Genomic DNA, 24,199 nt, shown 5'->3' on the forward strand with positions numbered 1-24,199 from the left:
AAATACCCGTTATAGACGAACCGCGAACGAGAAAACATTTTCTGCTTCTGCTGTCATTCGGTGTAAGTTGCCGAGCGTGCTGCTGGCTGGGCTGGGCAGACCGCGGAATATTTCGACGTTTCTTGTTTCGTTTTTCTTCATATTTTTTTTTGTTTCGGAGGCCCCTCAAGCGCTAGAGTCCGCAACATCTGCGCCAGTATTAATTAGCCAAGGCGACGAAACAATGCTATAGAAAAAAAAATAGGATAAACAAGAAACTCGTGGGAAATTGACACAAGAACAAGCGAAATAAACATGTTAAAGAAATTCGACGCTGAAATAACGTCCTACTGGCGAGACTCTTTTCGACAGAGAACGGGGTAACGACAGTTTCAATCGGTCAGTTGGTCTTGACTTGGTCGTCACGACGACAACAACAACAACCAGTCGACCCGTGGAATGTCAATCCACCGAGACACGAATGTCCTCCTTAGTAGGAATCCGTTTGCTTTGACAAACGCCACATATAGATAGCAACCTGACAACATCGAGAGGTCCACCAAAAACAACTGAAGCAGAACACGCAGTAGATACTCACCAGATTTCTTTTGGGAATTTAAAATTCAAAACATGGACTAGTTTGTGCAGCAGCAGGTAGGAGGACTATCTTTGGCTGCTGTTTAAGGCTTAAAAGATATTACTTACGTGTCTGGGTTGCGTCGCTCCATCTTTTTCATTCTTCCTCTTGCTTGTCGGGACATTTTGAACCGCTCGGCATAAAGGAACTTTCTAAAAAAGAAAAAAAAAAATTCCTAGGGCGCAGAATAATGTGATCGACGAATAAAAAACTGCAGGTGGTAATTTTCTTGTTGGTTTCTTTCATTTTTTTTGTTGTTTTTCTTTCTTCATTCAAACAAGCTTTCTATTTATTCGTTCCTGGTTCAACACTAAAAGCGAGCACAGAATCGGAATCATTGTTTGCTCAGATTGTGTTCGCCCTTTTATCGATCATCTCAAACTCGATTCGATCCGCTCAAAAATGGAGATGTTTAAATTATTCCGACCGTCCGAGACAGGTGGTTGCGTACAGGTAGATACAGTCACTGGCTCCAGGACGGATACTTTCACCTCAACCTGAACCTATTTTGAGAGAGAGAGAGAAATACGGCAGTATGAACGTTTCCCGCGAAATCACGCTAATTTGCATAGCTCGACCCAAAAGCAAACAAAGAAAAAGGAGCAACAATAAAACATGGTGCGCTGAACATGACCAAGCTGAAAGATATAACAATCTGGAGAATGATTTCGCTCGTAAATTTCGAGTCGCCTTCGTTCTCGGATGTTATCTTCCGCCCATAAGTTGTCGACTAAACTGGATCTGCATGCCGAACCAACTTGGAATAACCAACGACTCGCAGGTGAGACAAAAGTGCCCTCGAGGAGCGCATAATAATAAAAAGAAAATGAAAAAGGGGGAAGACTGAGCTATGGGTGTCCCGGGGCAGATATTCGGGTGGGGTCTTGGTCAATTGCATGCGGCCCAAAAGTATAGACCCGAGGAAGCGTTTTTTGAAAATGTCTACTAGTTATATACATTTCCAAGAGCGTTTCCTCCACCCACAACAGCAGGAAAATGTACGAAAAACCTCCCGTTACATTTAAACTTGCATGTCTTTGAGTACATCATGACTTTCCTAAATCCATTATGCGATAGACCCAACCCACCCGATTTCGTTAGCACGCAACAGGTTCGTAATCGGATAATATTGCACCAAATGTGACAGCTTTAAAGAAGAAAATCATTAATTATTTTTGATGAAAAGTCTTAAATTACAAAAGATGAGACGAAACTGGATTTTTGTGACAAAAGATTTCCCGTTTGATCCGACGTCCTCCACAACCCATTTCTACTTTCCAGCGGGTTTGAAAGCGATTGCAAGCTTTGATAAAAAAAACGGTGTATAAAAGGAGATATGCATAGGGAATATAGGCTATTTCTGGGTGGAGTCAGTCGCGTGTGAAGGTGAGGACCATGTTTTTTTTATTATAGACGGTTGTGGTGATGTGAAGAGTTCGGTATTAAACCAAACAAATGTGCACCATCTCGCTGATTCATCTAGTGAAATCCAAGACTATTTACAAGCATGACTCTTGAGGGAATAAGAGTTTTTGTAAAAAGAAACATCTTAAAAAAAAAGGGGGGAAGTCATAAAAGTCGATGGAAATGGCAGATAACGTTACGCCCCATTATACGTTTATAGTCTCGAGTCACTCAATTTTTGAGAGCTACTAAGCCACAAGTTTTAAATCATCCGCGTTTCAATAGGTGAACCTTTTTTTTTTTTCCTTTGCACTGCCCTGAATTTCGTGAACGTTAAGAAAAAGGGTGTCAAACTTATCGGACGAATAAATTTGGCGATATCAAACGACTGGTTAAAAACCCAGATGGTTGACTTCGTGTTCCAGTAACTAGGAATGTAGGCCCTCGCCATTGTTTTTCCCTCTTTCTAAACAACGAAAAAAAATTATTTTGTTTCGTGCAAAATAATTTGTATTCCCCGTTACAGTTTACAATGATCGATCGCCAGTTGATTATAGACCCGTACAGGTCGTGTGTTCAATATACAAATACAATGGGGCTAAAATACCTGTTGCTGAAAAGGAGGATCAATCAATTGGATCGTGACTGACCCAAAGATAGTTCCAGTGTTCCAAGAAGTTGTCTGTCAAGAAAATCGATCGCCATTCATTAATAACAAGGACGAAGAGAGGAGGGAAAAATAATTAAGGAAGTTTGATTTTTTTTTGGGACATCGTCGTTTAAGTACACATACCTGAGAACGGAATCGGCACCTATTCCGCGCTTCAATTCTGTGACGGCCACCTGCTCCCTGAGTTTGGGAAGTGTTCGCCTAACCAAATCTGCATTGAGGAAGGAAATGACCTCCATTAATTTAAACAGCCTGCTGGAATTGAATGCCAAATGGCGCCCCACGAACTCGTTCAATGCTTGCTCCATCACCGCCCTGTGTGATTAGAAACAATTACATTTTCTCTCTTTAGCCATTCCAACTGATTACATTGTTCGTTTTATATTTTTACGTCTGTTCGGCATTGGGAGAAGAAACCGCAGATTGCAAGAAATCCGTGACGGTCTTCTTTCCGACGATCTCATCAAGAATTAACGAGAGTTCGAAGATCGGCAGTAAAATCGATTTGAGAATTTCCAATTTCCAGTCTTTGTTGGTGATCAAGAATTTTAACCAATGGAGAGTCTATCAAACGAAATTGACTCAATGAGAAAATGTTTCATTCTGAATTTCGTTTTTTTAAATCAACTAATACCGGTTGTAAATACGGTGACGTTTTAGCCGCTTTCTGGGGTAGAACACTGCTGGCAATGGTCTGCAGGAACCAGGACCTCACGATTGGCACCAGAGTGTTGGAAATGGGTTCACTTTCCAGGCCAATCCAGCATCGCTATTTTTGTGCATGCATGGAGTTGAGTCGGTTCACAGAGCAGAGTGAAAATCCCATTGTAAAACGAGTTACGGATTATTGTCAAGAGTTTTAAAAGCTTTTGCCTTTCTACACTTGGAAATTATGGAATTACCGTGAAAGGATGAGAATGATTGGGCGGAAACCGAGTCATATAAGTTTGAAAGACTGTGCTGAGGCACCGCATCACGTACGGATCTCGAGACGGGTTGAGCCGGAATAGTCCAAAAATGTACTTAAAAAGTTTCGCAATCGAATTTTCAAAATATATTAAAAAATTGAATTTGGTATTCAAATTAAGAGTTTACTTACTGATGGGAGGTATTGTTGTAGTGGGGAAATGGCCGCAGCGGGGAGCTCTTTGTTTACATCGGAGAAATTGATAGGAATTAACAGGACGTTGTTCAGCTGGGCCAATAGGCAATCAACTTTGCCCTGGAGGGGTTAAGAGACGATTCATTATAATTACGAAACAATGGAGAAATCTAGAAGTTTGATTCACTTTCGTGTAGATGATATTGCCGCCGTGAAAGTAAATTTGTCCCCCAAGGCGCAATATGTGACCGACTTGATCGGTTGCTTCCCAAAAACCCCCAGTAAACCCAGAATTCAGGTATTTATCCAGCGGTCCGATGTACTGGAGATAAGTCTCTTTGACAATAGCCCGCTCACTGTAATTCTGTCATTTGTAAACGATTAATATTGGGTCATTGACTATCTAATTGAAAGTCAAATTCACCTGAATATTTTGATGGTTCGCTGAAATCATCATCAAGAATTCCAGGATCATTTCGGTACCATTGAACTGAATATTAGACTGAATTGTCAGTTCAGCCATTCGTGGAAGGCGTTTCACAATGCTATTAAGGCGATCGAAATCATCGGTCCATTCGGCAACTGTCGGAAGAAGAAACGAGATCCTTTCGGCGAAAATATCAATGAGAACAGCGATATTTCTAAAAAGTTAAAGATATTAGTAGCATTACCGAAACCAGCTTTGTATAAGGACTGTTTGATAATTGTCAACGGAAAAAGAGAGATTGACAAGAAACTGCCTCGTTTCCAACAGCTGCGACAAGTATTTCAAACTCAACCTGAAATTGGGACATTATCACATTAGCAAAAGAGGAAAGAATAAATTGTAATATCATTACGTACCTTGGATTCACTTTGTCATCCAGGCACAGAAAAGTGAAAATGCTTTGAAATTCCGGCCTGCTGGTGTCGAGTGCGACAGTTGTGAGTTCGACAAAAAAAGATATGTGCTCAATCGATGCGAATTTCTCCTTCATCAAAGGATAAACGTGGGTCATCACGGCAGCGTAGATTTCTTCGCCTATCATGACCAAAGGAAACGTCATTATTTCATTTCCACTGACAGTTTAAATGTGTCTTATTACAATTATCGGGAGTGTTACGAAGCTTCTTAAACATGTTGGAAAGTGAGTCGAGAATAACAGATCGATCGCAGTTGCCGCAGCTTTTCAAATAACTTCGAAGGGGTTTATCTGTTTTTCAGGAATAAAAACCGTTATAATAATTACTACACGAGAATAAAAGTAGCTCGAATTACCTATTAAAATTTTCTGCCCGAGGGAGAAATTCTTGCTCTGAAAAATTACTTCTTGGAAATTTTCGATAAAAACCGCACTGTATTTGCGCTGCTCTTCACGCACTTTGAGATCGCCGTCTTTCAGACTGCGTGATACTTTCTCCATTTGGGATGAAATTGACGTGGCCACTTGTTGGCAATCACGCCCCCGACTTACACAAATCAAGAGCATAACCATTTCGGCCACGAAAAAAATGAATTTCTGTTTGTGATTGGCTGACATCTCCAGGATTTTGGAACACTTCAGATTTTAAATTTAGATAACATTCAATGAGAAGATAACAAAAATCCTTGTACCATGTCATCTGAAGATTCACTGGTGAGAACAATCGTCAAACAGGCACTAATCATGTGATAAAGACCCAATAAACTCAGTTCCTGGATTTTCTTGCCTTGGAGTTTCACATAAAGTCTAGCTTTTAACGAAGCTTGGCTTTTGGTATTCAGTAACTCCATATGATGTCCTGCAAAACACATGAATAATCAAGATTATCATTTTCATTTTATATAAACAGGTTAAAATTTACCCAATAACCGAAGGAAAATAAAGTAACTGTTGTGTCGAGTGGTCAAACTCTTCCACGGTTCTACGTTCGTGGTTAAAGTTTCGTACCAGGAAAGACTTGAGGAACTAAATTTACAAGAATAAAAGATTAGAAAAGAGCGCATTCAATTTAAACGTGTTTTTGATTGATTATACTAAGGTAATTGTTCAAAAGCAGAAGATGTAGTAGTGAAACTATCATCCAATTTCTTGTTGAAGTACTCCCAAAGAATGATGCACAAGTTTAGATTAGAACCCCAGATTTGTGAAAGGGAATACAAACAGCCCACAAGTCCTTTTGTGCGCTCTTCATTAACGATTGCGTCCGTGCCCATTAAGTACAACTGGACCAATTTGTTGATAACATCGAAATTGGATTCAATCTAAAAATTGAAAATAAGTTTTTCAGTAATATTTAAACCAGAAAAATTATTCATATCGTTACTCGAGAAAAGTTCCTATCCCAATTTCCTATTTGACTGAATCCACCGAGTCGAGAAAGGTGAGTGAACAGCCACGCAAGCGCCAACGGATCTTTGGACGGCATTTTGAGCCTTTTAGTATCACTAAAATTTTGAAAAAATCCTGCAGGACTGGGGTTCTCTAGTAGGTTGGTGTACTGTTTCAGGATAAAGTTGTAAACTGAGTTTTCACTTTTCAAAATGACCAATAGCATGAACCACAACTCCCGTATACAAGTGCAATTGAAAGGACTTGTTCCTGACCAATCATTCGGGGATACCTATAAAGAGAGAGAAAAATGTGTTGAGCCTTAGAACTTATATCAGACAAATAAAATCATAATCTTACTTCAGGAAATTTGCGGATGGCCAGATATAACAGATCACCACACAAGCTTTCTTCAAGCTGCTGCAATATCACCATGAATTTTTCTCTAGATTTTCTTGAATTTTCATTGTACTTTCTCAGGTTGGTGGCCATGTAGGCTATCTCAAGAAGAGACCATTTGATATCAAAATAAGTGTGGAACAGAACAGCTATTGGTGAATTGTTGTTCAGTGATCCACTGCTGAATACTATACTTGGCATGTCACTTACACAAGTCAACCATAAACATGTTTGTTCAATAATTTCAGTTAGCTTTTCATAGAGAACTTCAAGCTCATCATCTTTCCCAAATTCTGATAAAAACCTTAGAAAAAAAATTATCGTTTAATATGAAAATTGTTTTGTGACAGAATATCTTGATACCTGTATGTATAAACTCTCAAATAAGACATAAAATTCACAGCGTTTTGTCTCATAACTGTGGGGGATGTGCCTGTAGTGTGAACCTGATTTGCTTTGGCTGCAAGCTCAATCTTTGAGTATGTAGTTCTAACAATGTTTCAATAAAATGCTTGTTAGGCTGGTTTTGCAAGTGGTAAATAATAAGTGCCATACTTTAAAAGAGTAAAAAGTAATTCTTGATCATTAAAAAAGGCTTCTTCAAAAATGAAGCACTTGTTGAACAGCAGCACATTCTCTTCTGTATGTAAAGAATAAAAAGGATCCCGATTGTTGAGCACATAGTCAAACTCTCTGCTGCAAACATAACCAGCTGAATGGAAGACATCCTCGGCAAAACTGACCTTTCCCATGCACATCAACTGTGGAATATTAACATCTAATAACAAATTACAGAACATCAATGACAAATTTGTTGCCTGCCAGTTCAGGCAAATAAAGCTTTGTTTATTTATTTATTATTACCTCTCTTTGGAGCAACTTCATTTGATTGTTCAGTGAAGCTGTCATTTGAATAATCTGGAAACATTTCTCTGATATAATTCACGATTTGTACAATCAAATAAATTGGGACCAACGTGAGTAAAATACAACAGCAAAAGACACTATAAGACAGACGACTTTAAGGAGAGTTGAAATTCAAACAACAAGAGAAAGCGTTGCCATATATTTACAGATGACGCATTTTCAAGAACGAAATTAATATTCACAAATATTCGAAAAATGTTGACATACAGGAATTTAAACTACAAAAACAACGTGTTTAATGGTTTAATTTCATTTAAATAATTTTTGGAATATAGAAATCCACTGTGAATCTATTGCGAAACAGGTGAGCAGTTTAGCAGCACTGAGCAGTGTAGTGTTAACACGGTTTTGGATGTATGACGTCTATGGTAGCGTGACGAAATCAAGAAACTCCGGGTTATCCCCTATAGAATATGTAGAAAGTAAAATAAAAGTAGGTTGTTCGTGCCCCTGCCCCTAGGTTAATAAACGAAATAAAAAACAAACCATTTCGGCTTCAGTTTTCCGGTTTTGTCAAAGCCAGTATTCGCGTTGCCTTTCATTTAAAGATTATTAATAAAAAAATTATTGCACTTAGATTAATAACAAATTATTGCAGTTAGATTAATTTATTTTACCACGATTCGGTGCTAGTCCAATAGCACCCATCGACAAATCCTCGGTGTCGTTTTCTTGTGTAGAGTTCCATATTTTTGGATCTTGCTCGCTCGGATACACAGAAGCAATGACGATAACCAGCACCACTAACAAACAAAACATTAAGAATGTGTCAGAAGTTTTTGGTATTTAAATACATATTAAGCTATACAGGAAATATTCAATTGTGACCTATTGCATTCAATAAACGTTGGCCTTGAACATCTTTGAACATTATTACCATGACAGGATTAATCAGATTGAGAAATGTATCAGTTTTGTAAAGCAAATAATATACAATGGCTGCTTTAAAAGATAAGCTCATATGTCTATGTGTCACTCATGAAGCCTTGGTTGGCCACGGTATACGGTATTTTTTTTTCCCCATCGTGTTGCTTGAGTTCTCTTATTGCCGTATGTTAGCCTTGTCCCCGCTACATTCAAACCGCATGATTCACCAGCAATAAAATAAAATAATAATTTCTAAACAGGTACAAACGAAATCTACTTTTATCAGGAAACAACTGCCTCAATTGGAACTGAATAGAAAAGAACAACTTGACGTCATATTCAGTTATCGCACAAGCCTCTATTCACGCATTAGATTTCTAGCAAAGGGAATTGGTTTTTGTTTGTTTCGTTCTTACCCAGGACAATCACGAAAAAGACAAGTATGATTTTTCCGGTATTCCCCATCCGTCACCGTTTAATAACACCACAGATGATAGATGAAGTTGATTTTGTTATTTTGGGGTAGATGACACTTTTTTCCTAACACATCACCATAATAGCAATCACGTTATTTTTAAATTTGCTCTTACACTCGTCTGCTGTTAATTTCGACATGAAATCATTCTAGACTCTCTCAAACGAATGATGAAAGTGAAACTGCGAGAATGCGAGATGAACTCCAAAACACACCTACAACAGTTCCGTTATCCAACTCTAGTCCCGAAGCAACTTGCCCGAAGTTTCACGTCAGTATGTGAGAGCCCGCAAGCGTTCAGCCGTTCACCTTGCTGATAACGAAGACTTTTGCGCCATCTGTAGTCCCGATATTGAATAATCTGTAATGTACGATAACAGAATGTCAATCAGCTCTCTGAGATTCATATTTTTTAAAAGAGAAAAGGCCACAGAAACACTGTCTACGTACACCTGCTCAGCCTGCAGCTGTATTTTGCGGTTACTGAATTGGGTTTTTCCCAATTACTGATTAAATTAACTATCACGCAAACAGAAATCTAAACCTAACCAATTTGAGGTGTTCGGACAACACCTATTTTTAGACCTGCACCGTCGCCACCGCAAATATACCTAGCTAGTAGACTTCAGACACCAAATAAATTGCCAACTAAATTTGGCACCATTTCCGCTGCGGACGAGCCAAATCGGAAGTGAGCTGTTGATTACTTCATTCCAGGCTCGGGAATTTATACGCGTTATCGGGAAACAGAGCGGAGACAGACCTTTAAAATACTGATAACGGCCATGAGCACGAACGAGGACAGTTGGGAAATAAAACCACAAGAGACAACGATAAAGGACTGGGTAATTAACAACGGCAGGTGAAATGTGAAATTGAAATAGTGTACTGTAGTAGAAATACAAGCACGAATCAACGTCTTATACATTGTCGGACTGTTATGAATGTATTTTGGAATCCAAATAAGTCAAAGATGAGTAATTGCGGAAACTGAAATCTCTCTAAATAATGTCAAATCAACCTGTATTTCTTGGCAGTGGCGATGCACGGCTCTTGTTCAAGAATGAACGCTCGATCGCATCGATTGCCTTCAACGTTTTGTTCTTTGTGTTTTGCGTCGATATTGGACGCCGTTGCATTCCATGCGGTCTCGGATTGTTGGGGTTCCTATGGAAACAATGAAACCGTGTTGCATGCTCGATTGATGATTCATTTTTGGAGTGATCAAGTTACCATTTAGGTTTCACTTTGTTGAGTGACTGCAAAGCGGCAGCCGTCTTATTGTTGCGAGTAGAGGCTATTTTGATTGATGAAACCAAAATGGGAGACGATCGTCCTCTCTGGTGCGACGAAGACGTCAGATTCGCCCGTTTAATTCGCCATGGACGGGCCGAATTTTTAAGGCCAGCCGTTATGACAAGAATCACAATTATCACTGTCAAATGGAAATTCAAAGGTGACTTTTCTACCTTTTTCTAATTTTACGTAACACGGATTTTTAAAATATATAAGAAACTGAAGCTTATTTACCTATTACGATTACAACGAAGGCAGTACTGGAATTGGAATTCCTCCGGGATTCCATGAATATCTTTAGTTATTAATCAAAAATCGATTTTCAAAATTTAATAAATTCTCGGAAGTGTGTGCTATCACGACTCAAACGAAAACCCAATTGAACTGAACCATATTGAAGGGCACAGCACAGACTTCTCTGAAATTGAGGGGTTGATTGTGTGACGAAATGAGTCTTGTGACCAGCGCCGACCAGCCCACACGCTCACGCAAAGAGAAAACAAGATTTAACTAGTTACTGTTGTCTTTGGTGTTATGTTGACCAGTTCGGTACTCTTATCTTACTTCCTTTAAGGTAAAATAGTTTAGAACGTAGAACTGTAAATGTACGTATGGTGCTCATAAAAAAAATGATCTTAATAACTACAACAACAAAAATGTAATCTAGTATATTTTATTTGATAGGCTAAAATTTTCTATTTGTTTTTTTTTGTCCCAAAACGGATAAGCAGTTACGTAATTGCTCAGATAGACATATTTTTCAAATTCCATGGATTTTGATGTGGATACTTTTCCTTTTCTCAACCGTTCTGATAGGCTGATCTAATTTTGAAGGAGGATAACCATGTATGTCACTACAGCACCTGCCAACTATCAATCAGATAAATGGGCATTCAGTTTATCAGTGTTTAACGAAAAAAGAGAAACAATTCTCCTTTTAAATAATAAACTTACAGCCGGAACAAGGTGCATCCCCACCTTAAACAGTCCAGCAGCTGACAATCGGACACGATTTTCGTCAATCTGCACCAGGGAAGTCATTAACTGCAATGCGTTAAAAAAAAATCCTGACAGATTATCTATTTCTTTTCAATAAAAACATAAATCAAAATAGAATTATTCGAAAAGAAGCGAACCGCAATTTTTTCGGCCAATGATTGAGACATTTCGGATGAAGATATTACGGTAATCTTTTCGCGGAGAAGACGAACCTGGCCATCGACGGAAATAAATAAAGTAACTAATTATATCAAGTTTGGTGTGTACAACCTGGTTAGCGGGCATGTCAGCAGCGGTAAGAAGGATCAAAATTTTGATCCAATCAGTGAAAAACGTGAAAAGAAACCACCAACTGTAACTATCCAAGACAACGTTTGAATGAATAAAATAGTTGAAAATGTATGTGAAGGCAGAGGTGACGACCGAGATGAATTTTGTTGTCAACAAAACTAAAACAGGGACGGAGAAAATTCCATTTAATTGCTGTGAGGCCTCACAAAGGTAATTCAAAATCAGGATGTTTTCTTTTAGCATTCCTACACTCTCCTTCCTGTTAAATTCATCGATACTTTAGTCATACATATATTTAATTAACGAGACTAGCACAATAGACTAGCACTAAATAAGGTCTCTTACGTCTTGCGTGATGTTGTTTGTTTTTCAGCAATAGCTTCCACATCTGAGCGTATTATTAGAAGTTGAACATAATAAGCGATTATGTAATAACACATATAAAATAAAAAGAATGTGCATTCAAATAAGGCGTAGACTAATGCTATAGCAAAAAATATAGCAGTTGAAGAAGAGATGTAGACGTATATCAAACTTGAAAACTGTCGGTGAACCGGAGAAGAAAGAATCAAAGCACATACAGCCTAATAATAAAAATGTCTTTGTTATGTAAAGGAATGCTTAAGGAAAAGGATGCCCCAAGAATTTATAAAGAAAAAAGACGTTTGAATTTTTTAACCCACCGATGTAATGACGAGAATAAAGCCGATGACAAATCGTGACGTAACGGAGCTCGGGTGTCGCGAAATAAATTTCTCCCCAAAAAGTTTCTCAACTTCTTGAATGATTTTGACCACATTTCCTAGTTGGCGGTAGTGTAACACGATCCAACGGGACAAGATTATTTGAATGGCATAAGAAATTGCAATCCCTAATAAAAGGATAATTACAGTGATGGGCAAATTTTGGACCATTAGTAAATCGAGTGATTGAGTGAGAGAGACGTATCCCATCACGCCCATAACTACAGTTTCCATAACCATCACTAGGAAAAACCACCAGGTAGTGAGATGTCGAAAAGAAAAAGTAAATTTCTCAAATTTGTTAGTAATCTGATTTTGTTCGATAGTAAAAGGGATCATGCCACAAGCTTGACAAAGGCTTACGAATGGGCGTAGTTGCTCAAAAACGGACATTTTTGTTTGCGACAAAATTTTGTCTGTGCTTGTAAGGGGAAACCTGAAAGAAGAATGAGGAAAATGTATTTTCTTGTTGATGCCACTTCTACAGGGTTCGTGTAACCATGGAAATATGACACGTCTGCATAATAAAGGAATCTTCCAACATTTTCAATATGAAGCGCAATTGGCGTTCATTTATATCTCAAATTCTCAATCCACTTGACTGATTAAAGAGCCATCATTAGAAGGGCGAGTTGACAAAGTGAAAGACACATCTTATCACGCTCTTTTTATTTCATTTGTTTTTCAAGGTTTAGAGAAAGCGATCGTAATTAAGAGAATAACATAACCAGTTTCTTTTAAATCATTCTTAAATTTATGTGAAAAAGCGTCGTTTACGTCCTAATATTCAGGCATCACTTCAGTCTCCTTATCAGCGAAGACAAGAAGTCGATTTGACTACGAAGTCATTTCTAGAAAGTTCTTTTCCTAGAACTTGTTTGTCAAAGTTGTTCCCCCCAACCAACTTATCCCTTTAAAATACTATAAAGCAGCAAGCAACCATCTTCTGAGACTCAGAACCGCTTAGAAACGAACAAGATAGTGACCCAGTTGAATCGCTGATCCTCAAAATGAATTTCTTGGTGAGTACCTTAATGTTTTGAGTTTCAATTATATGCCATGTCCATGCAATGTTTTATCTGTTGTTCACAAGTTCCTGCTCCCTTTACTTGTAGCTGCCGGAATGACAGTTCCAATTCCGAACGATCCCAGCGTAACAAATTCAAACGTCAAAATTAGTCATCCAACATCTAGTTCTGCTCCGGCTCCAGTCAAAATAGCTACGCCCTCTAAGACTGATCCTGTTCAGATTTCCGAATCCAAGGAAGTTGATAAAGAATCTGACGAATCAGATGAATCAGATGAATCGGACGAATCGTCAGAATCTCAAAATTCAAAAGAAGAAGGTCCATCACCGCCACACCTCGCCGACGTAACCAAAACCCCCGTTCAAGCTGCCAAGGATTCCATCGATGCATCAACATCAAATCAGGAAAATAAAACCGAGATCCTCTCCAACACTTCCGTGACTTCCCTGACTAAAGCAGAAACCGGCGCACCCTTAAAAATATCTGAACCTGAGGTCACTACTGCTTCTCTGGCCACAATAATAAGTGACGTAACCTTCTTACCTTCCTTAAAACTAGAGCCGGAAGTACCATTGTCTTTAAATATCGAATGAAGTACGATATATTTAAGACAATGTAGGCCCACTACTGAAATAATTAGTTTGGTTTCGTGTAATTTTAAATCAATAGATAGGGTGAAAATAAACCACACACAAGCAGTGTTACAATTTTGTTTCAAGCAAATATTTTGAGTGTTCCATCCATCGGAGTAATGAAGATTGAAGACTAAACCAGTTTGGTTTGAAGTAAGATGATAAGGTAAGTTATAATCGCCGCAGTCAACTAAATGCGACAAACAAATAAAAGTGTACAGACGAAGTTAACCAACTTATAAAAGGAAAAACAGCTTACAGATGGTACGACATTCATGCCGACCGAGAAAAGTCCTGCAGCTGACAAACGAACTCTTTCCTCGGAAATAACTTGGAGAAATGCCACCGCCTTTAATGCGCATGTCAGTATCAGTAAAATATTTCGGGAAATAATTTAATGTGGGAGTAAATACCTCCAATTTCATATTCATGTCAAGATCATTTTTTTCGGTCAAAATGCAAAAGATGTTATCGCGCAGTTTTCGCATCTGTTAGAGAAATAGTAGTATATACTTTAATATGCAAAAAAATTGCTTCAATCTCTGACCTGAATTATTGGCAAATCTGCAGCTCTGAATATAATTAGAATACCAAAGATACCAACGATGGATATCATGGCAAAAGCGGGAATCAAAGCTCGAAAGATTAAATTATCTGCGTTCAAGAGTCCGCTAATGGCAACGTAGAGACTAAACGCTGATGAAATCAACCTGAGCGTTAAGAAAACTAACGCGGGGAATGAAAACGCTTTATTCAGTTCGACGAGCGCCTGGCACAAATATCCAAACATTCTTTTGCTTTTCCTCAGTTTTTGTTTCGTGTTGGTATCCCTCACTGTACTCCTACAGTTAAGGTTTCAGCGATGAAAGTGTGATTAGGACATCAAAATCAATAAATATCCGTTAAAAAAAATGTTGAGCAAATGTACCAAGCAGTTTTTCTTGTTTCCGAGACGTTTTCCAAACGCATTTCCACTTCCGGAAGCAGTTGCGGTCGTTCCAAGTTCAAGGCAATAAGCCGGATGTACCAAGAGACAATATAGTAGCAAAGGTAACAGAGCAAAATTAAGCCCATTACCAGAATAATGATGAAGCATCGGGAAATTAAATTCAAAACAGCAAAGGACAAGCCGGAAAATTGAATTTTCGAGTTGAATATAACTGGATTTGAAACCAGCACGGAAATGCTCTGTTGAAAATAATGTTTGAATTGAGAATTCGACGTCATTGAAAGACTTTTGAAAATTATATACATACAGCAATCAATGGGGAAAGGATGGCCGCAATGACATGTTTCCGCACTGCGGGGATGTATTCTGATGGCATATCCTCCACCATAAGTTCATTGTTGACCTTTTGCACCAAAGATACAGCCCGACGTATGCAAGCGTGTTTGCAAATCAGGTAGCGTGCCGAAGCAAGTAAGATAAAGGAAAACACATGCTCTTGTAGAATAAAGCTTATGAAGATGGGGGGTAGGCCTATATGGGTTGGCACATCATCTGCGTGATAGAGGATTCGCCAAATAACTTGGATGTCTAAAACCGGGAGCACTGTTAGGGAAATGAAGAGAAATGAGAACCACCACGTCACCGGATGACGTAAGGAGAAGGAAAACTTTTTGAAAGTCTTGGCAGGCGAATCGTCGATTACCATAAAGAAAGGAATGATGCCAAAGAATTGACAAAACCAAACAAACGGCCGTAGTTGGAGAAAGACACGCATTTTTAGTTGCTACTGTTTACCGCCCTACCACCGCCTTTAATGCCAGGTTTCACTACACTGCAGCAGCTATATTAGTGTACTAGACATTCCAACAAAAGGGTACTTCATTGTGGTCTACATATTTCATCGTTTTGATTATTAAAGCATAAAAAGAAACATGCAAACACAAATTATCTGGTGCTCATCAAATTGCGATGGCATTCAACACCCATGTCAACCGAAAACAAATGTTTGCGTTTATCCATCGACCCATTTTCACGAATTAAAAAGCCTCTCTCAACGCAAAATAGAAATCCACAAACGCCAATAAATAGTTTAATCCAATCATGTCTGTCCAATCAATCATTCATCATGCGTGCACATCATTGCGTGCACCCCAATTGATTAAAAACGCAGTATAGTAATTTATAGCATCTCCAATGTTTCGTGTGCTGAATTGATGATTCATTTTTAAACAAGTTACAATTTAGGTTTCACTCTGTTGAGTGACTGCAGATCGTCAGCCGTCTTATTGTTGCGAGTGTAGAGACGATATTCATTGATGAAACCAAAATGGGAGACGATCGTCCTCTCTGGTGCGATGAAGACGTCATATTCGCACGTTTAATTCCCCATGGAATTTTTAAGGCCAGCCATTATGACAAGAATCACAATTATCAGTGTCAAATTTTTTATTAGCTTTTGTTTTGTGTCCCAGATAGATATATTTTTCAAAATGTACGAATTTCTATGTGAGTACTTTTCCTTTTCTCAACCGTTCTGATAGGGTGATCTAATTTTGAAGGAGGATAACCATGTACGTCACTACAGCACCTGCCAACTATCAATCAGATAAACGGGCATTCAATTCATTAGTGCTAAACAAAAAATGAGAAACAATTCTCCTTTTAAATAATTCACTTACAGCCGGAACAAGGTGCATCCCCACCTTAAACAGTCCAGCAGCTGACAATCGGACACGATTTTCGTCAATCTGCACCAGGGAAGTCATTAACTAAAATGCGTTTGTAAAACCTCATTGATTATTTATTTCCCTTCAAAAAGAAATTTTCAAAAAGAAACGAACCGAGATTTTTTCGGCCAACGAATGAGACAATCCATAAGATGATATTGAGGTAACTTTGTCGTGGAAAAGACGAATCTGGCGACAATACAAAATAAGGTAACCAAGCGCGTTTAAAATTGTTGCGTAAAAACCTGATTAGCGGCCATGTCAGCTGTGGTAAGAAGGATCATTATTTTGATCCAATCAGTGAAACACGTGAAAAGAAACAGCCAACTGTAACTATCCAAGACAACGTTTGAACGAATAAAACAGTTGTAAATATATGCGAAAGCAGTGGTGACGACCGAGATGAATTTTGCAGTCAACAAAATAAAAACAGGAACGGAAAAAATTCCATTTAATTCCTGAGAGGCTCGACAAAGGTAATTCAAAATCAGGGTGTTTTCTTTCAACACTCCCATATTCTCCTTCCTGTGTAAAGTCATATATTTGATTCACTCCTACAAATGATTACCACAAAAAGGCTTTACTTCTTCTGCGAAATTGTTTGATCTTCGGCATCTGAGCGTATGATCAGAAGTTGGACATAGTAAGCGATTATGTAATAACACATGTGAAAGAAAAAAAATGTAGATTCAAATAACAAGTAGATAAATGCTAAAGTGGAAAATGTGGCAACTGAAGCAAAGACGTTATTCGTGTAAATCAATGATGGAAACTGTCGGTGAATCGAAGTAGATAGGGTCAAAGTTCCTATAGCCTAATAAAAGTTACATTTTTTAAAAGCGTTTAAAAGACATTTAAAAAATGCTATGATAATTTTTTAAGTAATAACCAACCGAAATAACGACGAGAACAAAGCCGATAATAAATCGTGTCGTAACGGAGCTCTTGTGCTGAGAAATAAACTTCTCTCCAAAAAGTTTCTCCACTTCTTGAATGGTTTCGATCGCATTTCGTAGTTGACGGTAGTGGAGAACGACCCAACGAGATAAGAGTAGTTGAGCGAAGTAAGACATTCCAATTACAAATAAAAGGATAATTACAGTGATGGGCAAATTTTGACCGTTTAGTAAAAAGAATACGTGAATGAAAGAGAAGTATCCCATCACGCCCATAACTACAGTTTCCATAACCATAACTAGAAAAAACCACCAGGTAGTGAGATGTCTGAAAGAAAAGGTAAATTTCGTAAATTTGTTGGTAACTGAATTTTGTTCGATAGTAAAAGGAATCATGCCACAAGCTTGGCAAAAGCTAACGAAAGGGCGTAGCTGCTCAAAAACAGACATTTTTGTTTGCGCTAAAATTTCTTCTGTGCTTTTATGGTTAAAACTAAAGGAAGAGTGAGGAAAATGTATTGCTTGTTGATCCCACTTCTGTTGGGTTTGTGTAACCATGGAAATATGACTACTATTTTCCAATAACGGCAAGGTGAGCGTTTAATCAAATGAAAGACGTGTGGCGCGACAAGTAATTTTGAGTGGGAGAAATACTCGATCCAACCGGCTGTGGATCAAGTATTTCTGCCGGGACATTATAGACTAAAGTTGAAACCGGCACACCCTTAAAAAAAAATCTGAACATGAGGTCACTACTGCCTCTGTGCTACAATGATATATGACGTCACTTTCTTACCTTCCTTAAAACTAGAGCCGGAAGTACCGTTGTCTTTAAATATCGATTATAGTACGATATAGTTATGGCAATTTACTACAGAAATAATAAGATTGATTCTGTGTAATTTTAATGATTCTGTGTAATTTTAATTCAACAAATAGGGTGAAAATAAACCTCCACAAGCAGTGTAACAATTATTTTTGCTGGTTTCAAACAAATATTTTGAGTGTTGCATCCATCAGAGTAATGAAGATTGAAGACTAAACCAGTTTGGTTTGAAGTAAGATAATAAGGTAAGTTATAATCGCCGCAGTCAACTGAATGCAATAAACAAATACAATTTTACAGAAGGTACAGACGAAGTTAACGAAGTTCTAATAAAAAGAAAACAGCTTACGGATGGTACGAGATTCATGCCAACCGAGAAAAGTCCTGCAGCTGACAATCGAACTCTTTCCTCGGAAATATCTTGGAGAAATGCCACCGCCTTATATGTGCGCATATCAGTTTCAGGGAAAAAAACTCCGTTTACAAACGAACCCGGGAAATAATTAATGTGGGAATAAATACCTCCAATTCCATATCCATGTCAAGATCTTTTTCTTCGTTCAAAATGCTAAAGATCCTCTCGCGAAGTTCTCGCATCTGTTGGAAAAATTATTAGACCAATTGTACTTTAACGTTCAAAAACATTTGTTTCGTCTCTGACCTGAATGATCGGCAAATCTGCAGCTCTGAATACGATTAGAATACCAAACAGACCAATGATGGATATCATGGCAAACGCAGGAACCAGAGCTCGAAAGATTAAATTATTGGCGTTCAAGAGTCCGCTAATGGCAACGTAGAGACTAAACGCTGATGAAATCAACCTGAGCGTTAAGAAGATTAATACGGGGAATGAAAACGCTTGATTCAATTCGACGAGCGCCTCGCACAAATATCCAAACATTCTTTTGCTGTTTTTCAGTTTTTGTTTCCTGCTGGTATCTTTCACAGGAATCCTACAGTTGATACAGCGATAAATGTTTGATTGAATCACAAAAATCAACGGATATTCGTTAAAAAAATGTTGAGTCAATGTACCATGCAGTTTTTCTTGTTTCCGAGACCTTTTCAACAAGCATTTTCACTTCCGGAAGCCGTTGCGGTCGTTCCAAGTTCAAGGCAATAAGCCGGATGTAGCAAGAGACAATAAAGTAGCAAAGGTAACTGAGCAAAAATGAGCCCATTACCATTACAATCATGATGCATCGGGAAATTAGATTCAAAACAGTGAAGGCCAATCCAGCAGTTTGGACTCTTGAGTTGTATGCAGTAGGATTTGAAACCAGCACGGAAATGCTCTATGGAAAATAATGTTTGAATTGAGAATTCACCGTCCTCTTTAGAAAATTATATACATACAGCAATCAATGGGGAAAGGATGGCCGCAATGACATGTTTCCGCACTGCGGGGATGTATTCTGATGGCATATCCTCCACCATAAGTTCATTGTTGACCTTTTGCACCAAAGACACAGCCCGACGTATGCACGCGTGTTTGAAAATCATGTAACGTGCCGAAGCAAGTAAGATAAAGGAAAACACATGCTCTTGTAGTATAAAACCCAGAAAGATGGGGGGTACATGTGTTGGCGCATCATCTGAGTGAGGGATGATTTGCCAAACAACTTGGATGTCTAAAACCGGGAGCACTGTTAGGGAAATGAAGAGAAATGAGAACCACCACGTCACCGGATGACGCAAGGAGAAGGAAAACCTTTTGAAAGTTTTGGCTGGCGAATCGTCGATTACCATAAAGAAAGGAATGATGCCAAAGAATTGACAAAACCAAACAAACGGCCGTAGTTGGAGAAAGACACGCATTTTTAGTTGCTACTGTTTACCGCCCTACCACCGTCATCAATGCCTTGTTTCAATACACTGCAGCTATATTAGACTTAGAGTACCAAAAAATTCTAGCACAAGCGTTTTCATGTGTTGGTTTCTGTCTGCATACGGTACTTCATTGTATTGATGAAAGCAATAAAGAAAAACATGCGAGCACAAATTATGTATTGCTCGGGTAATTGCAAAATGATGGCATTCACCACCCATGTCAACCGAAAACAAATGTTTGCGTTCATCCATCGACCCATTTTGATAGATTAAAAAGCCTGTCCTAGCATGAAAAGGTAGACAATAATATAGTTTGATCTAGTTTTATTGCTTCCAATCATGTCTGCCCAATCAATATCATTGCGTGCTCTTAATCTTTTAAACACACACTTAAGCCAAGCATCTGTAGTTATCACGGTTGCCTTACACGCAACAGGTCGTCAATTCGATCCTGGGCAGGTGCAAAGTGCAAGTTTTGTTTGCGCTCCCAAATAAAAAATTAAGCTTGAATAAACAAAGTGCCTAAGAAGCAACCATAATAATAAGAAGTTAAGCACTACAGTCGCCCAATTAGAATTCGATAATAGTTAATAACTGCATCATTTGCTGTTAGACGGGAAAATGTGACTGTAAATAGTTCAGATAAAAGTAAACAGAGGAGGATCTCATTGAGTTCGCGACAGCATCAATATTATTTCAACTTGCATCATTGCTCATTGGTATTGATTAAGTGTCAAGGAGAATAACCATGTAGGTCACAACAGCACCTGCCAACTTCCAGTTCACATAAACGGAATTACTGAGTGCTAAAAATGTATGAAGTCTGCATTATTCTTACAGCCGGAATAAGATGCACACCAACTTCAAACAGCCCAGCGGCAGATAAACGGATCCTTTTTTCATCAATCTGAATCAGGGAAGTCATTGCCTAAGCATCAATATTATTATTTCCACTTGGAGTAAAATCAGTGAATCATGCCACACGGAATAAAAGAAACGTACTAATAACTTTCCGTCCAACGATTGAAACAAACCGGAAGAGGATATTGTGGTAGCTCTTTCGCGGAGAAGCCGAACCTGATCATCGCCAATCCCAAAATTAATTATGTTTTCGATTAAAGCCGATCTGTGTGTACAACCTGATTAGCGGGCATGTCAGCAGCAGTGAGTAGAACCAAAATTTGGATCCAGTAAACAAAGAACATCGAAGCAAACATCATGGAGTGATTCTCTAACATGTCGTCATAACGAATAAATTTGTTGTAAATGTAAGCGAAGGCAAAGGCGACGACCGACATAAATTTTGACGTCAACAGAATTAAAATGGGGACGGAAAAAACGCAATTTAATTCTTGCGAGGCTCGGCAAAGATAATCAAAAATGAGGATGTTTCTTCTCATAACATCTCTACTTTCCTTCCTAAAAATTCCATGAATATCATGAGGATAATACGTTCAACATTACAAGAGATGCACCAAAAAGTCCTTACGCTTTTAAGGAAATAATTCGCCGTTCTTTGACATCTGAATGTAGTAATAGTTGCACGTAATGAGCGATGACGTAATAGCACATATAGAACAAAAGGTACGTGCATTGAAACAACACGAAGAGAAGCACGAGCACGAAATACATAAATGTCATTAAGAAGACGTTCACATTTTTCGGGAACAACTCTTCATATGCTGGTTCATTCGTAATCACACAACCTACGGACTGCACGATAATTGAAAAGATGTTTTCAGATAAACTGTTAGACTTAAGATATTTGGCACCAAGTGCGGCGTATTTTATTCATTTTCATACTCACCACTAAAATGGCGAGAATGAAGCCGATGACAAATCGTGCCGTTACGGAGCTCTGGTGCTGCGAAATAAATTTCTTTCCCAAAAGTTGTTCAACTTCTTGAACAGCTTCGATCGCACATCGCAGTTTGCGGTATTGCAGGACAATCCAGCGGGACAATACCAATTCGACAATGGTGCCAATTGCAGATACAAATAACATCATGTGAACGGTGATGGGCATGTCTTGGCCATACAATAAATCGGTTGGTGCATCCTTGGTCATGTTCCTCATTACGAAAAAGAATGCGGGCTGCAACAAAAGTAAAATGAGAAAAAACCACCACGTAGTAAAGTGTCTAAAAGAGAATGTAAACTTCTCAAATTTGTTGGTTATTAAATTTTGTTCGACGGTGAAAGGCATCATGCCACAAGCTTGGCAGAGGCTGACAAATGGGCGTAGCTGCTCAAAAATTGACATTTTAATTTGGCGCACTCGGTTTTAGCCGTGCATTTGGGGGTGAAACTAATAGATAAGTGAGGGACTGAGGGTAATTCATATTTTTCTTGTTGAACTGTTTGGATTCACGTAACCATGGAAATGTTTTCCATTGCCTGATTAGGAATCGAATTCTGATGACAGGATTGTGTCCACAATGTGAGTTACCATAGTGTTCCAACATCACGGAAAGCCGGAATAAATTTGGCATGAGAAATACATTACTTCAAGTTGCTCATTTAACTCATCCCTTACATCTGCTCAGGATCGACCTGAGGACCTGTTGCGTGTGAGGCAACCGTGATAAACACTGCACTACAGATGTTGCCACATCAAGGAGGAGGTGCCTGTGTGGCAGCAGGTCCCTCTCCCTCTTAGTCACAACTCACAAGATTGTCTAGTTGCACTTTGCTTGAAGTTTTTTAAGTACAAAAATTTTTTTATTCAATTGTTTACCCACAGAAAAAGTTGTGAGGTTAAAAACAAAACAAGCCTGATCTGCAGTCGTTTTACAAACGAGTTATTATTGAATGAACCCTGACTGAGTCAACAAAAACGACAAGAGACAACAGTCCTAGTCAACCGTCTAGCTCAGGAATAATCGTACTCCAAATTGTACGATTTGTAATCAACGCAATCAGATAGTTAAACAGGAAGAATAAAGATAAATGTGTCCTACCTTTAAGCCCGGGAAATCCACAGCCAGGCATCCAAAGGTGCTCCATCCGTTGAAAAGTCGAATACGCCATGCAGGATAGGAAAAAGGGGGTCCTCGTGAATACCCCCACACTCTCATGGGTGTACACGAGGACTTTAAAGAAAGGGGAATAAGAGAGACGTAATTCGGAGCGGCATCTCGGTAGTTTTTCCAATCCAACGGGATGCTGTTTATCTAAGTAAAAAAAAAATAAAAAAAGGGTTACGAAAAAACATTTACAGAAACAACTAGGAAAAGTTGAAAATGAGACAGTGGGAAAAGCTTTATTTTGGATAAATGAGGAATTGAAGGTTTTGATGTAATGCATTTATGCAAGTTATGTATTATGCAAAATCTAGCAGGTGGCAGGAATAAAAGTAACCTAGCGATGATAGTGAGATTATTGCTGATAACAGGTCAATCCCAGCACAAACAAAATTTGCAAATTGTGTTATTACGATGCTGGCTGGCTTAGGCCTCAAATGAAAAGTTTACAGTGCCAACAAATTGCAATGCATCGACAGAGGGCTTACATGATAAATGCTAGTCAAGAACTAATATTAACACATCTTGGAACAGGTTTAACTCTTCAATTGAATCTCCCTTTGTATAATCATGGTTTTATTTACCTGCCACACAGCATGGAGTGGAGAGCAAAATGGAGAGCCAGAGATGTTCAGGGGTGTTCACACGACGACCACATTTCTGTGATTTTATTTGTTGCCCTATTTTTCATTCAGCCACGTTCACTTTTCCAAAAAAAAGTCATCGTTCTGTTTTCTTTATAATCTTAAACTTCATTCGTCTCTTTCGAAAGCTCTGATGCTGCTGAAGTTTCTGAAGTCTGAACATAAAAAAGCAGACGACACTGATGTTCTAATTAGCATACTTAGATATCGATAGAAATGATAAATAATCGACGAAAAGTTCAGACTGTTTGTACAACTTACTCTTTCGTTAGAAACTAAGAATGATTAAAATCTAAACATATCTCAGGAAAAACCTTACTTTGGTTTTTCACCGTCTCGTCGCCCATCAAGGCTAGAAGACTGCGCTGGCTGCGCTAAACGGGTTTGTTGGGACAAGTATCGTTACGTCAAACGCTAGTTTATATTTGAATTTAGAAACTTGTCTCTACGCAACTTACGGGTGGCAACAATTCGAAAGACCTGATTACGTCGAACTTTTTTGGACTTTCCTCTGGCGGATTGTTTTCATTGTAGAACCAGCAATGTCCTTAGAATCATAAA

At 38.5% G+C, this 24,199-nt stretch overlaps 5 protein-coding genes across 11 annotated transcripts; 1 reads left to right on the forward strand and 4 right to left on the reverse strand.

Moving 5' to 3' along the window:
• Positions 1-6: 6 nt before the first annotated feature.
• LOC124196346 (protein MMS22-like) lies at positions 7-9,079 on the reverse strand. 5 transcript variants are annotated; one of them, XR_006875667.1, is made up of 25 exons: positions 8,693-9,044; positions 8,027-8,152; positions 7,896-7,944; positions 7,347-7,813; positions 7,038-7,260; positions 6,846-6,971; positions 6,444-6,786; positions 6,079-6,375; positions 5,790-6,016; positions 5,617-5,720; positions 5,387-5,553; positions 5,051-5,330; positions 4,878-4,985; positions 4,636-4,813; positions 4,464-4,571; positions 4,217-4,397; positions 3,980-4,156; positions 3,790-3,912; positions 3,593-3,712; positions 3,325-3,459; positions 3,082-3,254; positions 2,814-3,005; positions 2,628-2,702; positions 685-768; positions 7-226 (listed from the first exon to the last, which is right to left on the reverse strand). XR_006875667.1 is itself a non-coding variant. In XM_046591359.1 (24 exons), exons 4-23 carry the CDS (start codon positions 7,408-7,410, stop codon positions 2,651-2,653), a joined length of 3,378 nt encoding a protein of 1,125 aa, XP_046447315.1. In that variant the 5' UTR covers positions 7,411-7,813; positions 7,896-7,944; positions 8,027-8,152; positions 8,693-9,044; the 3' UTR covers positions 7-226; positions 2,628-2,650. The 5 variants fall into 5 exon arrangements, 4 of the variants coding, with proteins under 4 accessions (XP_046447315.1, XP_046447313.1, XP_046447314.1 ...); XM_046591359.1 differs by lacking the exon at positions 685-768; XM_046591357.1 differs by lacking the exons at positions 7-226; positions 685-768 and adding an exon at positions 778-1,119.
• Positions 9,080-11,612: 2,533 nt separating this feature from the next.
• Positions 11,613-12,729, reverse strand: LOC124196350. Its single transcript, XM_046591365.1, has 2 exons — positions 12,021-12,729; positions 11,613-11,921 (listed from the first exon to the last, which is right to left on the reverse strand). Exons 1-2 carry the CDS (start codon positions 12,471-12,473, stop codon positions 11,679-11,681), a joined length of 696 nt encoding a protein of 231 aa, XP_046447321.1. The 5' UTR covers positions 12,474-12,729; the 3' UTR covers positions 11,613-11,678.
• Positions 12,730-12,995: 266 nt separating this feature from the next.
• Positions 12,996-13,812, forward strand: LOC124196351. Of its 2 annotated transcripts, none has more exons than XM_046591366.1 (2): positions 12,996-13,102; positions 13,174-13,812. In XM_046591366.1, exons 1-2 carry the CDS (start codon positions 13,091-13,093, stop codon positions 13,699-13,701), a joined length of 540 nt encoding a protein of 179 aa, XP_046447322.1. In that variant the 5' UTR covers positions 12,996-13,090; the 3' UTR covers positions 13,702-13,812. The 2 variants fall into 2 exon arrangements, with proteins under 2 accessions (XP_046447322.1, XP_046447323.1); XM_046591367.1 differs by having other exon boundaries at positions 13,010-13,102; positions 13,196-13,812.
• On the reverse strand, positions 13,174-18,154 carry LOC124196348. Its single transcript, XM_046591361.1, has 8 exons — positions 17,310-18,154; positions 17,001-17,230; positions 16,369-16,941; positions 14,997-16,284; positions 14,669-14,928; positions 14,288-14,582; positions 14,154-14,228; positions 13,174-14,089 (listed from the first exon to the last, which is right to left on the reverse strand). The coding sequence occupies exons 4-8, from the start codon at positions 15,462-15,464 to the stop codon at positions 13,931-13,933; spliced, it is 1,257 nt and encodes a 418-aa protein (XP_046447317.1). The 5' UTR covers positions 15,465-16,284; positions 16,369-16,941; positions 17,001-17,230; positions 17,310-18,154; the 3' UTR covers positions 13,174-13,930.
• Positions 18,155-18,214: 60 nt separating this feature from the next.
• LOC124196349 (putative gustatory receptor 28b) lies at positions 18,215-23,888 on the reverse strand. 2 transcript variants are annotated; one of them, XM_046591364.1, is made up of 12 exons: positions 23,579-23,888; positions 21,779-23,144; positions 21,461-21,684; positions 21,111-21,390; positions 20,974-21,048; positions 20,810-20,899; positions 19,498-20,745; positions 19,177-19,436; positions 18,800-19,094; positions 18,661-18,735; positions 18,488-18,577; positions 18,215-18,407 (listed from the first exon to the last, which is right to left on the reverse strand). In XM_046591364.1, exons 7-12 carry the CDS (start codon positions 19,957-19,959, stop codon positions 18,351-18,353), a joined length of 1,239 nt encoding a protein of 412 aa, XP_046447320.1. In that variant the 5' UTR covers positions 19,960-20,745; positions 20,810-20,899; positions 20,974-21,048; positions 21,111-21,390; positions 21,461-21,684; positions 21,779-23,144; positions 23,579-23,888; the 3' UTR covers positions 18,215-18,350. The 2 variants fall into 2 exon arrangements, with proteins under 2 accessions (XP_046447320.1, XP_046447319.1); XM_046591363.1 differs by lacking the exons at positions 18,215-18,407; positions 18,488-18,577; positions 18,661-18,735; positions 18,800-19,094; positions 19,177-19,436 and having other exon boundaries at positions 20,281-20,745; positions 21,779-22,066; positions 22,932-23,144.
• Between the last annotated feature and the right edge of the window lie 311 nt (positions 23,889-24,199).

Source organism: Daphnia pulex, chromosome 6, assembly GCF_021134715.1.
Source record: "Daphnia pulex isolate KAP4 chromosome 6, ASM2113471v1".
Taxonomy (NCBI): Eukaryota; Metazoa; Arthropoda; class Branchiopoda; order Diplostraca; family Daphniidae; genus Daphnia; species Daphnia pulex.

What these genes read in the sequence shown, in the direction of transcription:
- LOC124196346 (XM_046591359.1), bottom strand. Translation starts at nt 7,410, where the DNA reads ATGTTTCCAGATTATTCAAATGACAGCTTCACTGAACAATCAAATGAA. An exon ending in GGGATAGGAACTTTTCTCGA is followed by an intron (nt 6,017 to 6,078) that starts GTAACGATATGA and finishes TTCAATTTTTAG; the next exon opens with ATTGAATCCAATTTCGATGT. An exon ending in CGTCACCGTATTTACAACCG is followed by an intron (nt 3,255 to 3,324) that starts GTATTAGTTGAT and finishes TTCGTTTGATAG; the next exon opens with ACTCTCCATTGGTTAAAATT.
- LOC124196350 (XM_046591365.1), bottom strand. Translation starts at nt 12,473, where the DNA reads ATGTCCGTTTTTGAGCAACTACGCCCATTCGTAAGCCTTTGTCAAGCT. An exon ending in TTATTCTCGTCATTACATCG is followed by an intron (nt 11,922 to 12,020) that starts GTGGGTTAAAAA and finishes TTTTATTATTAG; the next exon opens with GCTGTATGTGCTTTGATTCT.
- LOC124196348 (XM_046591361.1), bottom strand. Translation starts at nt 15,464, where the DNA reads ATGCGTGTCTTTCTCCAACTACGGCCGTTTGTTTGGTTTTGTCAATTC. An exon ending in GAAACAAGAAAAACTGCTTG is followed by an intron (nt 14,583 to 14,668) that starts GTACATTTGCTC and finishes CCTTAACTGTAG; the next exon opens with GAGTACAGTGAGGGATACCA. An exon ending in CAGATTTGCCAATAATTCAG is followed by an intron (nt 14,229 to 14,287) that starts GTCAGAGATTGA and finishes TTTCTCTAACAG; the next exon opens with ATGCGAAAACTGCGCGATAA.
- LOC124196349 (XM_046591364.1), bottom strand. Translation starts at nt 19,959, where the DNA reads ATGCGTGTCTTTCTCCAACTACGGCCGTTTGTTTGGTTTTGTCAATTC. An exon ending in CAGATTTGCCGATCATTCAG is followed by an intron (nt 18,736 to 18,799) that starts GTCAGAGACGAA and finishes TTTTTCCAACAG; the next exon opens with ATGCGAGAACTTCGCGAGAG. An exon ending in GCATGAATCTCGTACCATCC is followed by an intron (nt 18,408 to 18,487) that starts GTAAGCTGTTTT and finishes TATTGCATTCAG; the next exon opens with TTGACTGCGGCGATTATAAC.